This window comes from Strix aluco, chromosome 16, assembly GCF_031877795.1.
Source record: "Strix aluco isolate bStrAlu1 chromosome 16, bStrAlu1.hap1, whole genome shotgun sequence".
NCBI classification, from domain to species: domain Eukaryota; kingdom Metazoa; phylum Chordata; class Aves; order Strigiformes; family Strigidae; genus Strix; species Strix aluco.
Window position 1 is genome coordinate 7695258 of NC_133946.1, and position 15391 is coordinate 7710648.

The following is a 15391-nucleotide window of genomic DNA, read 5'->3' on the forward strand; positions in this document are numbered from 1 at the left end:
TCACTCCTGGAAATAAGTGCACCTGCTCTGTGTTCAAGTTCTAATCTGCAAATTGCAGAATGGAAGACAAATGAGTGAAAAAATATACGCCTAGGCAAGAAATCATCAACCTCTGAGAAAACAATTAGTAAAGCCAGAGAAAATACCTAGATTTTTCTTTTAATATCTATCTCATCTTTGACGTGAAATGCCATTGCACACATTTTTATCTACTGTAAGCCAACAGGTAAACAATGAGGGAAAATTAACACAGGAGGCAAGAAGATTAATTACAGGAGGCAAGAAAATGAACTCATCTCTAACTGATGTGTATTTTTGTAGGTACCTCCCAATATTTTGCAAGGAAAAAGAAAACAGAGGAACAGAACAAGTTAGGGTTCCTGAAAAGACTGCAGCATCTGGGACTGCCTGAATTAATGTATCATCAATAGGCAAGTGTGAACTTTTAGTATTGCCATGAGATCTATATCAAAAGTCCAAGGGAGATCCCCGAGTACTACAACTAGTTCTGCTTCTGTATCACATCTGCATGAAGCCTGTGTGTCAACTTGACACTATAGTCAGCCCCACTGCCCTCCTCAAGACCTTTTCAAACTAAGAGATGTGAGACAGTAATCTACTTGTCAACCTGTTAGCACCAAGTGATGGTTTCTTGTATTTGCTATTTCTCGATGAGGATTTTTTTTTTTTTTTTTTTTAAGAAAGACATGGTCAAAAGTAACATATATTTTGACAGATTAAATTCTCAGAACACATGTATTAAGAAAGCTCTCTGTTTATGGAACATTATGAATACAATATGACCTTGGCTGAAATTTTCCTGCTAATAGCATTTCCATATTTGCTAAGCACATAAGCTGGCTTCTTTTATACAACTACAGAATTAAAATGGTTTTTATCGGTCTGTCTGCAGTCTTTCATTCAAATCTCAATGTGTAAGAGGGAAAAAAAAGGAAAAACATGTTGATAAATTCAGATTAATTTTATGGTCATCAAAAAGTTGGGATATTTTAAGATCATGCAATGTGCTTTACAGAAGGACAATATTATTCCACAGTCAACTCAAGATGCTTTACAATTCTTTCTGATAACTTCTGTAACCCCTATGTACCTCACACGCTAATATTGTTATGAGAGGATAAAGCCTGACTCAGTGATATTTAATGCTTGGCTTTTTCTGGTTTTTTTTCTTCTAGTCACAACCATGGTGAATATTTAACTGCATTTGACAGCTCATTTCACTTCCAGATAGGGAGAAAAAGGCATGTAAAAGTATACTGTAAAGTTAGAAACAGCTGCTGTGGATCTAATGACCAAAAAAATTGGAAAAGTCATTATCAACATTAAATAAGAGCATGTGAGACACCTGAAGCAGAAAAAGCAAAGTATTTCTATAAGGTGAGTTGGCGTAATCCACCATCTGCATTAAAGAAACGTACTCATCTATTCATAATATCTACCACAGCAGTGATCTTAATCTGTGACAAATGACACCATGTTCCATTCAAAGATTTTACTGCTGTCAGGTTGTGGAAGTGGCCAAAGGAGGGAGGGCTCACAGACTCCAAATAAAACAAAACCCCAGGAGCAACTCTGGGATATATGTTCTTCTGAATATCCTTAGTGAATACAGCACTTTTTGTTCTGATCTTTACGATGCTAACACCTATCAGAAGACACTAAAATATCTCAGAGTGAAGACAGAGTACCATCTGGTAAACACAATACTGATTAAATGCTCCACAAGAGCTCCAAGAACCAAAACAAAACTACTTTTTGCATTCAATTCTGGAAATCTTCCCCTTTATCACGTTCAAACATAAATAAAGCAGAGTTATCATTCTGGTTTTACAACTTCCGTCATCCCTGATCAAGCGCCAAATGAAGCCCCACAGCCTCCTTCAAGGAGCAGCACCAGCACTTACAGCAGATGCTCTTAGAGCTACTGAACAGATGTCCCAGGGCAAGGCAGCAGGCACAGATGGCATCCCTGCGAATATGTACAAACTTGGGGTTGCCATCTAGTCAAAACACTTGTGCATCTGTTTAACATTGTGTGGGAGAAGGTCACGAAACCACAGGAGTTCAAGGATGGAAGCACCGTTCACCTTGCACGTGCTGCAGCACCACTATGATGTCAGGTCTTTCAACTGCTGGAAAAAAAATCACGGCTATAATAAGGATCAAGCTGTTAATCAACAGAAGCTTCTGGAAAGTTCTGTCAGTCTGGTCAAGGCACAGCTTTTTTTCTTTCTTATAGCAAAGCAAATGCAAGGCAAGTTCAGAGACCAGCCCATTTGATGTCATCTGCTATAAGTTCAGGAAGCTTCTGCACAGATTTGCCTATTTGGACGTATTTGTGCACATAGCTTTTTCATTTCACAATAGCATCATGCCAGCAGAATATCAGAACATGTAATGATAAAAATGGCTTTAGGCAAGACTGTGCTTTAGCATCTTTGCAGAAACACTTCTTGATGTATTCAGAGACAAACAGCCAATGAATCTGCATCTGTTATCACACAGATTTCAGGATTTTCAATCTATAGAGATTCTGCGATGAATCACAGATCATTACACTTGTGGCCTTTCACTGTTCCTTACTGCTGATTGAGTCTGTGTGCACAGTGGTACACAGAGCACATTGTTATTTCAGTTGTGCTGCCAAGTGGCTCAGCCTGGACAGCAACATAAAAGCAACTGAGATCTTGTTCTAACGCTCCCCAGTGCAAAGCAAGTCAGGCCAAGAGCAGGCACTGGCTACAGGATGCTGCAGATAAGCTGGCAGGCCCAAAACCATCGCCACTGCCAATGAAGCCACATAGAGTGAAAGCAGTGCCTCTGAAACAAGAGGTGCATCTCTTCAAACAAAAGTAAACACTCACCTTGCAGTTGTCACCACGGTTCTGTATAGATACAAAACTAGAACAAGTTACAGCTGTCAAGGCAAATATTTCAGTCACTTTCACAGGTAACGTTCTTGTACCCTTGTTACTATGAAGTGACAGAGTAAGATCCCAAGCTCTGAAGCATTATGCGTTGTCAAAACACTGGATTTTGAAGAAATGCTCTTACACGCTCAAGTGTACAGATCTAGTCCTCCACTACATAATGCATACTTACAAACCATACAAAGCTACTTTTAACAGCTAGTTTAAATACAGGCAGATTGAGAGGCTGCACAGCAAAATCATACATGGCAAATCTTCAGTTATGTGGCATTAAAGATTTACTGCTGTAACAGAGATTATATACTGATATCATCAGAGCTCACGAGCAAAATCAGACTGACATCTAGTAGCACAAAAGGTGTCATGAATAGCAGAATCATCATCTGTGGCAAAGAAAGTATCTTGCTGAAAAATCAGATTAACTTCTACAAAAGAAAATGTGAAAACTGAATCCCGTATGTTGCACAGACTAAGACTTTATCATCGCCTACTATGTTCCAAAGTATTCCTTCTATACAAGCAAATCCAAACTAAGCCAAAACTTAATAGTAAATTCTTTCAAACCTCTCAAGTAAAATCCTGCAAGTTCAACTTCACTGTGCTGCTGGCTACCTGCACGGGATTCTTTCAAACATTTGTATCCTTTCAGTTCAAACAAAAGGAACTAAATCCAGTCAATTAAACAACTTTATTTTTCCATTCAGACCACTCCGAGGACAACAGGAATCATGTCATATCAGCCTTGCTTGAAACAGCAATAAAAACACCCACACAGACATTTTCTATAATAAACATTTTGTCTTTTGTTCTACAAATCTTCTACATGGCAGCTGGGCACACGAGCTGCAAGGCATTAAGCATTTATGATGTTCAGAATATGCATTTGTGTACCTACAACTAGGCAAAGGTCATCCAAATACAAATTTACTTTCTTCTTTGATCATATAAATAAAAAAATAACCCCAACATCTGCCTGCCAGCTAAAAGACAGCTGGAGCCAGAGATGGTACAAAGCAGCTACTGTTGTAAGGATTGACTCCTAAGTATTTTTGTTTCTATTTCATATATCTAAAAACCTATCTTCACTGTGGCTGCTACCTGCCTAATATCTGAAAATGACCTGGTGTCTCTTCTATTCATAGTAAACCAAGTAGGTAGTACCACACTCACCTAAAAATAGTACAGCATCTTAGCAAGGCTTCAGAGCTAGCATAGTCAGCAGGACAGAAAAGCCTGTCATTTCAAGTAAGGTGAAGTCATGACTCCTTAGCTGCTACCTCTAAAACAAAACAAACAAAAAAAATCCAAAAAAACCCCACCACTGTCTTCATACACATATAGACACAAACACCTACCAGAACCAAGACATCTCTACTACATCAGGTAAGTAGATACCTACAAAGGTAGGTATCTGCAAAAAGTGGTCAAGTAATGGGAAAAATTTGACTTTATTCCCTCATTAAAAGCAGAGGTTGATCTCGCAGTAAGGGATGCAGTCTAGTGTAACTGCTTCTGGAAGAGATGGCCCCACTCCCCTGCCTGCTTATTCCTACCTCATCCTTTGCATCAGATTTAGTCATTTGGTTGCAATAAGGCATGTCAACACAGTGAACTAATCTGACAGAAAAGTAACCTAACTGAAGAAAAGAATCATTTCTTTACATATCATCACTCCAAAACCAAGTCACCTTGTATTCACACTATCACCGTAACTCTAGCAGGGAACACAATCTACAGTTACACTCTGAAGTAGTCCTTGAAGGGCTCATCACCCACAACCCTTGACCAAAGGTTAGTTTCCTCATTACAACGTTTTCAGTCCACAAAGCATTTGTATCTGAGGACTTTTTCCAATGGGGGCTGTCAGCTTTTAAGGCTAACCTGGGACTCCGAGCTGGCATTAGCTCAGGGATCACTGTGGGTACGCAGAAGCCTGGAGCTGCCAGTATGACCAGAGAGTCCCCAGCAGAGCTGTAACCTAAGAAGAGCATAGCCCCAGTTCAGTCCCTCCCTTCCGCCCTCATGCTCATCACTGCAGCAAGATCTCAGCTCAGGGGATCCACAAATCCACAATCTCTAAATACCAGGTTTTAATAAAACAAAAGCGGATAACATAGCCTTTTAAAGTAATGAGGTCTGCCACCTGAGTCAAACTACAATATTTGAAAACAAATTACCCTAATTGCTGTGTCCTTACAAGAAAGGTTCTTCCCTCTGATCTTGCTCTCAAATTTAGCAGCTTTTCAGTGATTTCTTATGACAAATTCCACACGTTTCTGCTAGATTCCCAGAAAAAAAAAAAAAAAAAAAAAAAAATCTTTTCCTTCCCACTCTCTTAAGGCCCAACCACATGTCTGCTCCCAGCTCCCCTCTCTGGATGCCCTCATGCCTCCTCCTTCCCCCCCACCTGAGCACTGGCAGCTTTCTGCAGCCAGCAGTCACTGGGGCAGGCCCTGCCACCCCCCTTCCCTTCCAGAAGGCAGTGCTGAGGTCAAGGAAAGCATACAGGCATCCTTACTAAACTGCAAGCAAAACCCAGACACATCACCCAGCCTAATGCCCTACCAAGCAAATGACCATTTATGAATAACATGTTGCGAACATCTAACTGTCTTATTAACTAGGAGAGTTACATTCTTAACGAATTCAGCGGACACAGCTTTCAGAAAGTTGTCTTCAGTGTAAGTTTAAGACATTTTGGTACTTTGCCTATATCAGAGGGTCATAAACCATAACTCAGCATGTTGGAGAAGACTCCTGGGGGACCCACACATCCTGCTCCTGGCTGACCACAACATTTCTGCACCATCCAAATCCAGTTTTAAAGCGTTTCAAACTGTCAGCCATTCTGCTCCAATTGCCAACAAGGTCCAATCAATGTGTTTCAACAGCTGGTTATCAGCAGCATGTTAATGCTTCAGAGAGACAACAATTGTCAGCCTAGTGTACATAAAACACCTGCTCTCAGCAGGAAGCCGCAAGATGGAAGGTAGCTCCTCAAGCACTAACTCCTCTTTCACAACACTTAAATCAGTGGAAGATGTATAGACTGTAACAGCTCTTCCTTGCTTTCCTCTTTTGCATACTTTAACCCCAAGCACAGAGGCAGGTGAGCTCAATTCTATTTGAATTTGCATCTCTAAAGACCTCTTGCGAAGAGAAAAAAAAAAAAAGGGAAAAAAAATCCTGGAAGAAACAAAGCTCACCTGCTTGTTCCACTACGGGAAAAAAAAAAAGTATGTAGATGCCTCACATACTTCACATCACCTCAGTCAGAGGGACAGAATTAAAGGTGGATCTTTATATTCTCAGTACAGCTTTCCAGTTTAGCAATTCTACATCTAAACATTAATGAAGATGTGACCTTTACCCTAAAAGAAAAAGGTTAATGGCTACATTTGCAGAGTTTTTCCTTCTCTTTATGAATACTGGGCATCTCAGAATCCAATACAGAATCATAGAATGCTTTGGATTGGAAAGGACCTGTATAGATCATTTAGTTCCAACCCCCTGCCATGGGCAGGGACACCTTCCACTAGACCAGGTTACCCAAAGCCCCGTCCAACTTGGCCTTGAACCCTTCCAGGGAGGGGGCAGCCACAGCTTCTCTGGGCAACCTGTGCCAGTGTCTCATTACCCTCACAGTAAAGATGTGATGCTATACACATCTTGCAGAGAATAATCTAAAATGTAGCATGAAGTAAATTCCATCTTTCAGGTTTACAACTAGGGTCGGAAGTCACTTGCATAGGGTTTGTTTCATTAATTATGTTTCAGTGTTTAATTTAACTAGCTGACTACCCTTTTGTGTTTTTAACCAAAGCAACTGACATCATCTACCTGGACTTCTGCAAAGCATTTGACACTGTATCACATGACATCCTTGTCTCTAAATTGAGTTACACAGATTTGACGAATGGATCACTCGGCGGATAAGGAATTGGCTGGATGGTCGCACTCAGAGACTTGCAGTCAAGGGCTCAATGTCCAAGTGCAGAGCAGTGACGAGTGACATTCCTCAGGGGTTGGTAATGGGACCAGTGCCATTTAACATCTTTGTTTGTGACACAGACAGTGGGACTAAGTGCACCCTCAGCAAGTTTGCCAACTACACCAAGCTGTGTGGTGCGGTCGACAGGCTGGAGGGAAGGGGTGTGCCATCCAGAGGGACCTGGACAGGCTGGAGAGGTGGGTCTGTGCAAACCTCATGGAGTTCAACGAGGCCAAGTGCAAGGTCCTGCACATGTGTCAGGGCAATCCCAAGCACAAATACAGCCTAGTCAGTAAGTGGGTTGAGAGCAGCAGAGAAGGACTTGGGGGTATTAGTGGATAAAAACTGACTATGAGCCAGCGATGTGTGCTTAGAGCCCAGAAAGCCAACCATGTCCTAGGCTGCATCAAGAGAAGTGTGGCCAGCAGGTCGAGGGAGGAGATTCTCCCCCTCTGCTCCACTCTTTAAGGCCGCTTCCAACCCAAACCATTCTATGATTCCATGATATTATGGCCTGGTAGCCTTCCAACCATTATTTGTGAACATACAACTTTCTATCTACTCTTCAACAGTCTCAGAAGCTGTTCGTGGTGTCACAGGGTGGGGAGTATTCAACAATGGACTAGAGTCCCATGCCTGTTTCCCCTCTCCACCCAAAACTAACTTACTAGGGATAATCTTTTGCTAGGGGCCTGACACATTTATCAGAATCGCCCTGAATATTTATATCAACACAGCTTGCTGTTACATAGTGAAGGGCCAAATTGTCCACTCAAGAAATCCATTTCACTATAGCAATACAATTAGCATACAAGTTTCCAAATATTTGGCATGGCATAAATTTTCTGAAGTTCAGGCCCTAGACATAGGTTACAAGTATAAAAAACAAAGGAAAAAAAAAATCAGAAAATTTAGGAAAAATAAAGTTTTTAGTGGTCCCTGTAAAAAAATCTTAGAAATATTAATCATATGACTCACTCCCTAGTTCTAGCATAGTGACATCTCCCATTTTGAAACGCTCTTCAGAAAGAATAGCAACACATGGATAGAAAGTTAGTACTAATAAACATGAAACAAAGAGAGAAGACAAGACACCACACACACAAAACAGTAGGGAGGAATAAGCAACTTGGCATTTTACAGAACAGTTTTTCATCCTGCCTTTTTAGTAACCAGTAAGAGTAACAAAAGCAACAATGACTTCTTTGGGAAGGCAAGGCTGGGGGGAGAGGGGGGGGAATGACAACACAAGACTCTGGGACCTTGAAAAAATGCACATAAGGAGACCTTGAGGAGAAGGCCAGCAAGGGTATTATCCTATTTCTTATGGGTAATTCATGGGTAATGGCTCCTCGGCTTATTATTTAGTTTTGCATATTCTGCATTACAATGCCCAATTTCTCTGCTTTCCACAAAAATAAAATCTTTCTTTGGAGGGCAGCTTGTTACAGAGCAAGTAATTACCCAACAGGTTACTTTCAAAAAGTCAAAGGGAATTTTGGCTGCTGAAAGATTAGAGAACCTGATCCGGAGTTATTACCTCCCATGTCATGACCAGATGACAGTGTGGCAGCCAGCTGCCGGCTGTATGTGACATATTGGAAAGATTGTATTTCCTCTTACTTCCTTTCAGGTAAGTACCAGAGTCCCAGGTGATATGTTCCTGTGCTACTCGTCTGATTTGAGGAGGTTCAGATTTGTACATTAACAGAAAAATCATTCTGGACTCTATGTTTCTTGATACCTCAGGCCTACATTTCTTAGACATGGGTAGCGATTCAATGGGGGCGACCTCCCCAAAAAATCCCCAGCAATTAAAAGGTCATTATTGAAAGTCTGGGTATTAAATGATTTGAAAATGTTATAACCTAGTCAGTGGGGTGATCACCCACCAAAAGAATGCTCGCCACTCTTTTCCAGGTGCCTTACCCATTGTTTCCAAGCACCAAACCCCTTAGAATGCATTTGAAGTACACAGATACTTTCCCTTCCCACTCACTGTAAATCATATTTTTTATAGACAAAGTACAGGAAGAGTTTATAGCTTTTGGGGGGTTTTTTAGGGAGGGCACAATTTTCACATCAACAAGAAAAGAAAATATTACAAGTCAGTTGCTTTTAAATTGTGCCCCAGAGTAGTCAGGAAATCATAGCTGGCCCCTTTAGTGAAAGCCGGTATTTCAAAGAACGTTAGCCAGGTACCTGAACCTCCTTGACTCATTTGTCCAGATACTGATCTGGGCCAGCAGCAGGAAGGAACCACCAATATACCTCCAAGCCAGTGAGTAAACAGCACAAAGGCAATGCTGACTCCACCTAATTTATGTTCCTGGGCTTTGGACCATGCAAGGCCAGAGCAGGTAAGGAGCAGGCAGACAACATCAGATGAAACTGTATTAAATCACTGTTGAAATAAGGATTCATTATGGGTGGGATTTTAAGTATCTTGATGGCCTTTTCCAAATATCTTTGTGGTCTCAAGAGTCAAAGGTTGTGAACAAAATAGCTCACAAAGATCTTCTAGGAAGAACTGGCTAACGTAATTCTCCAATAAAGAAAATAGCTTTCACCTTCTGGATCCCCAAGTAACATGTCTGTCCATCCTGTATTACATTTTGTTATCTACAATTTAGAAAAAGAATTATAATCTTCAGATTTACCCCTGTATTCCAGATAACTATGTACACAGTCTGCACATACTATCAGACTGTTCAATTAGACTTAATCTGTGTTAATTAAGCTTTCCATTTTCCAAGCTGTATTTTAATACATTTGGATCATGAAAACAAAGTCTTTATCATCATTAAGCTGATTCAACAAGATAAAATATTAACAAAGATGCATTTATCATTGTAGTATAAATCCTGTCCATCAAATGATGATACAAATTAACAGCAAATCTCTAATTGTTGCAAAATATCCTTTGAATATAACAAAACAGCATATCTGAATTACTGACTTCCAGAAAAGTTGTGTTCCTCTTATTTTAATACATTTAGTTTCAGAGTTCCATGTTATTAGTGGAAACTAAAATCCTGCTAAAATTGTATTACTACCTTACGGCAATCATCACTACCTACATGATGCAAAACTGCCTTTTGAACTAGTTAAACTCTTATGCTGGCATATGTAACTTAAAATATATGTGTGTGTGTGTGTCTATGTACACACACCCTTTTGTTGCTTGGAATAAAACCTATTTGTCAACTATGAAATCTGTGCACAACAAACATCTCCCATAAAGATACGAACACTTGTACCAACAGCTAACAAAGCTTCTTTTATTCAGGTGTTGTTGACCTCCTGCATGTTCTGAAGTCTTGAGCTTTTAACTTTAACACTTTTGGTATGCCAGCAAGTTAAAAAAAACATAAGGTCCTTAACTACAATATCTCCTATTTTGTGCATAAAGGAGGAGTTCTTGGCTTTTCCATACTCAAAATCTATACTGGTTAGGTAATAAATGTACCCTTATACTTGTTCCCATAGGTCTTGATCATGCTGAAACATAACAATGTCTCTTTGCATTGTCTATTTTCATAGAGACATGGAAGGTTGAAAAATGCTTAACAAAAAAACCTGAATGCCACCAGAACAAAACCATGATCATTTTCGAAAGCTTAGTAGGAGCAACACTTTTAAAGGCGTCCCCGGTGTCAAGGGCCTGCACCCATTTCAGTTCACATGAAAAGCTGAAGACTAGAGTGACCTGAGCAGTTGGAGCAACATCAACAAGTATCAAGCTGAAATTTCTGCTATTACATTGATCATAACGTAAGTAGGGTCCTCTTCAGTAGTGCCCCAAATCTTTGCTCTCTACTCCTCATCAATGTTAAAAAGTGTTTTCTCCACTTTCAACCACTTCATTAATTTCTGTCATCACAGACCTAAAGGGTTGAAAGCACTATCCTTATCAAGGTCCAAGTAGCAACTTAAGAAAACAGAGAAACAAACTGTGACTCTGTTTTAAGTGATACACAATGAGTCCAGAAAAAGAAGGCTAATTGCAGCAATCGACCCGACATTCATAATGTAACAGCAGACATTAACCACACTAGACCATGCCTGTTTCGACTCTTACATAGAACTACACAGACTGAAATTATCTTAGTTACTACACAGAACTACAAAGGTTTAAGTGAGACTAGCACTCAATCCTTCAACTACATATATTTTTAAACAGATGTCTATTGATTTGAAATACTAGAGACAACCTCAGTGCCAAGGAGGACATCAGCAGCGCATTTTGTTCTATCCTGCATAGCACATCTCTCTACGAGCCTCTGTCTCTGCCCATCAAGATAGAGGAGTTAAGTAGCTAAATTCAGAAGAGGCCATATCTAAAAATCCATGTGCTTTGCACTGTATAATCATCACTGCCTGTCTATTTTGACCTTGTATTTTGCCAAGTGCATGCCTGTGTCCCTACATGTGACAGTGTTCCTCTGTCAATGGCTCTCCTCAATGTCCTCTTTCTCAAATTAAAAAAAGAAAAATAAATCCCTTAACATGACAAACTGATAGTGTTAACTATCACTTGAGAGAGCTACAATGGCCTGGAAAAGCTTGGAGGAATTAAAAAACAATGACAAAAGGAACAATAGAGTGAGAGAAAGAAAACAGGAAGAGTTGGAGGGGCACATCCTTGTGTAATATAAAACAATATTATATAGTGAGACAATGGCCTGGAAAATGAAAGAAGGAATAAAGTAGAAGAAAGAGACCAATAAGAAAGTAGAGATGACAGAAAAGTATGATGATGGAGTAAGTAAGTAGCAGAGTCCTCCCCTTAGCTCTCCTTGTCTGGACATCTCTGCTGTTGCTCTGGAAAAAGCCATCATTGATGATTTGGTCATAATAAAGCCACTGCCTTCTCCTTCATATACTTTCTCAACAAAAGGTTAGAAATTGGGCTAACAGTTGTTTATCATGTGCATGATTAACAAAACTAAATACCAACAGGATTTCTTTTTTTTCTAAAAGAAATGCTGTAGAATGATTGGTATTAGATTTTAAATGGGAGCAACCAAAGAACGTCCTATTACTTGTATTTCAACAGAAAGTCAGACTAGATGCAAAGGTCCTTCAAGCTCTAAGAAATCATGAAAAAAGCATTCACAAAGTTACAAGCAGGAGACTATTTGACACAACGAACACTGAAACATCAAAATATCACTGGAATTGTATTATGGGCCATAATACAAGGTACACTTTCTTTATTAATAAACTGATGTCTGCTACTATAATAGCTAATGAAAGAGACCTCTTTTTTTCCTCCTACACTGACAACAAAAAAAGGAAAAAAGAGACACACACATGAAATCAGAATACACTGTATTTATGCCAAGAAGAAAACATACACATCACCATACAGAAGCACAAGTAGTGTAATTGCTTAATAGCTTAATTGCTGAATCTCAAAACAGCAAACATTATTTTAAAATGTTATAAAACATGGTGAAGCAGGAAACATGTGAGTTTAACTTTTATGAAAAAGTGAACGCCAAAGCGCATATGATAAACTAGTAAAGGAAATTGCATTACAAGGTTTGTAACTTCTGAAGTGTACTGCATCTATACTACTTGAGCCTTTCGTTTAGGTTATTTTACAGACCAGGATACTTAAGTAATGCATCCCTCCTATAACAAAAAAACAACTAGCAAAAAGTAGCAAATTGCAAACTATGAAGAAAGGCTTTATCTTACATGTCAGATTTTACATCTACCATTTCAACACATTGTCAAAATGGACCACTGAGCGCTCAGTATCTTTTATGTTGCTACTGCTACAAGAGAGAAACAATTTCCTCTTACCTGTGCTCTAACTCTCGGATGGACAGTATAACTCCCGAAGTTGATGCCTTCTGTTGCAGGGTGGCCAGAAATGTGAATTCACTTTTATTCCGGAAGAGCTGAATTAACTTCTCACTCACATGGGGCGCTGCATGGATTTCTCTTTCTATATCTAAGAATTTTATTTTAAAAAGAAGAAAAAGAGGGAAACGACAGTCCAGTAAAAATGTTAAGTCAGAAAGATTCAAATTACATTTTTCAATTTCCCATCAATATTTTTCATTTTTGAGAGTCATCTACCATGCTCCACCACTGCTTTTGTTCAGTGAAAAAAACCAAATGCCATCTCTGTCAGCATGCCCACTTGTCACTTTGACAAGTTCACAACTGGTCAGCTACTGATTTTCCGACAGAATTTTTAACAGGATGCTGAGCCATTTGTGTCTGCTGTGAGCAGATTAAGTTGCTGTAAATAAGGTGTGCTGCAGTCAGATAAATAGGCTCCTAAATTCTGAGAAATCTCAAGCACTGCCTCTCCCAACACAATTCACCAAGCTCCAATTTCAGTTTTTACCACTAACTCTGCTACCACCTCTCCATCGTACATCAGAGGAAACCTGTCCTTGCACTGTGTAAGGCAGAGATGTATTATTGCTAATAATGCTATACGGCTATGCTTCTGCCCGAGAAATAAATACAAGACACGCTTGCAATCCACTATCGTTTCAGGGATTTCTCAGTTTAAACAAGCAAAGCGTGACAGCTCATACAATATTTATTAAACTACAGTCTGACCAGAAATATTTCAGTCTTGCTAATCCTGCTGATGTCCAAGCAGCAGCATGCCTTCTCATTTTTGATCTTCTAAGATTCAAATGAGCCATCTCCCACCACATTCAATTTTATCTCATCCTTTTATTCACAATATATCGTCACTACGAAAGACGATTAACAACAAAAGGGAGAAATCACGGCATTTCACCTTCCCGCCCCTTGCCATGTCTCTCATGCTGGGCCTTTGTCACACGTTTGCAAGACCTGTGTCACTTGCGGCTCCTGGATGTCACAACCAATTAGAAGCCCGGTGCGCTTCCTTTCAAAAGGTTTACTTTGAAGCCAGAAATGCCAGCACATATTCTCAGCTGGTAGAAAACCATATAACTCTACTGAATCCTGAGAATCCGGCCCAGCATGAATGCTGTAACACACAAAGGAGTGATGAGATTTACAATTCAGAATTTCACTGCAGGAAAAAAAAAAAAAAAAAAACACCCAACGTTGTGTCATTAAATGAGGCTTTGCAGACAGAAAGAGGAGAGACTGGCTTGAAAAACAACCTGAAACTCAAAAACGCAAGGGAATACCATGGACTGAAACCAAACTCCAAGGAAAAAGTATTCAAGCATGTTTTGTAATTGGGTGTCTCAATTTTTCCAGTGCAGCTTAAAGCCCTCCAAATGAGCCTACACACGCAGAATCCATAACACATTTGCACTCTGAAAAGCTCACCTCTGAAAAGTACTGTAAATTAGACATCAAAAATCACTAGTCATCATTTAAGAATCTTTTCCAGAGACTCAAATTCACCTGATAAATAAATATAATGCCCACTACACAGCATCAAACTATTTGTCTGTCCAATCCCACTTTTATCATAGCAGAGGATAAAGCTTTAAAGAACAGAACTTGTTTCCAGTGCCATCAGAAAGGGGAACAGAGGAATAAACCATCCAGCACAGAAGACCAGATCTTTTCTTTATCTATAAGATTTCATTATCTGTACTGTTATCTTCACCTAGCAGGTGTTATTACTGGTCATAAAAACTATCTAGTTTCTTTAAAAAAGCTGATGCGGGAGACACAAAACTGTCCCATACGTAAATTCTCCAATATCCAGTTTGCTATCTACACAGACAGACAATCCACTGGTACTAAGTTCCAAGGCACAAGTAAGACTTAGAGATAAAATGTCCAAGAGCTGACAGTTGAAGATAATTATCCTTGTTTTGAAGGTTAAGAACCTTAGTATCCTACAAATTTTTTTTAAAGGTGTCACAAATGCCAAAATTAAAATATGACTTATCAAAGCTTTCACATAAAAGCATAGGTGGTGCTGTCAGTGGAACATACGTATTAAAACTTCAGTCAAGCCTTGCAAAGTCCAAAATTTTCTCATTGTAGGGGGACCCAGATATAAAGCCACATCCCACTATCTATCCACCAAATTTTATACAAAAATATAGGACTTCTTGGCCAGAATCATGAATGGGTAATCAATGCACTGAGTACCTCAGAAGTATACTCTGAAATATTGTGCTGTACTCTACCACTTCTTCATAGTCATGAAAACACCAAAACCACATGCAACACCTTATATTCATTCTCTGTTGATTAACATCAATAAGATCCAAAGTTCTAAAATTTCAGAATCTTGGATTCAAACTATTAGATAGCTCACGGTATTTACGTACTGCTTTGCAACACTGTTCTAGTATAATTCGTACAAAGGAAGTTATATAAGTAGGCTTTTAAAAATTAACCCACCTCTAAGTATGGTGCTATTTATCTGGAGTAGACCTACTCATTACCAGTGCCTAGGAACACCTCCTACCACCAGACAACTGAAAAACGTACTTGCAGATGCAGAAATGTCTAC

At 39.5% G+C, this 15391-nt stretch overlaps 1 protein-coding gene across 2 annotated transcripts in view; it reads right to left on the reverse strand.

Moving 5' to 3' along the window:
• NELL1 (neural EGFL like 1) overlaps positions 1 to 15391 on the reverse strand; it is a 296030-nt gene that overhangs the window by 256532 nt on the left and 24107 nt on the right. For both annotated transcript variants that reach the window (XM_074842236.1, XM_074842235.1), the window contains exon 3: positions 12757 to 12907. In XM_074842236.1, the coding sequence (XP_074698337.1) occupies positions 12757 to 12907 (151 nt within the window). The remainder of the gene's footprint in view (positions 1 to 12756; positions 12908 to 15391) is intronic.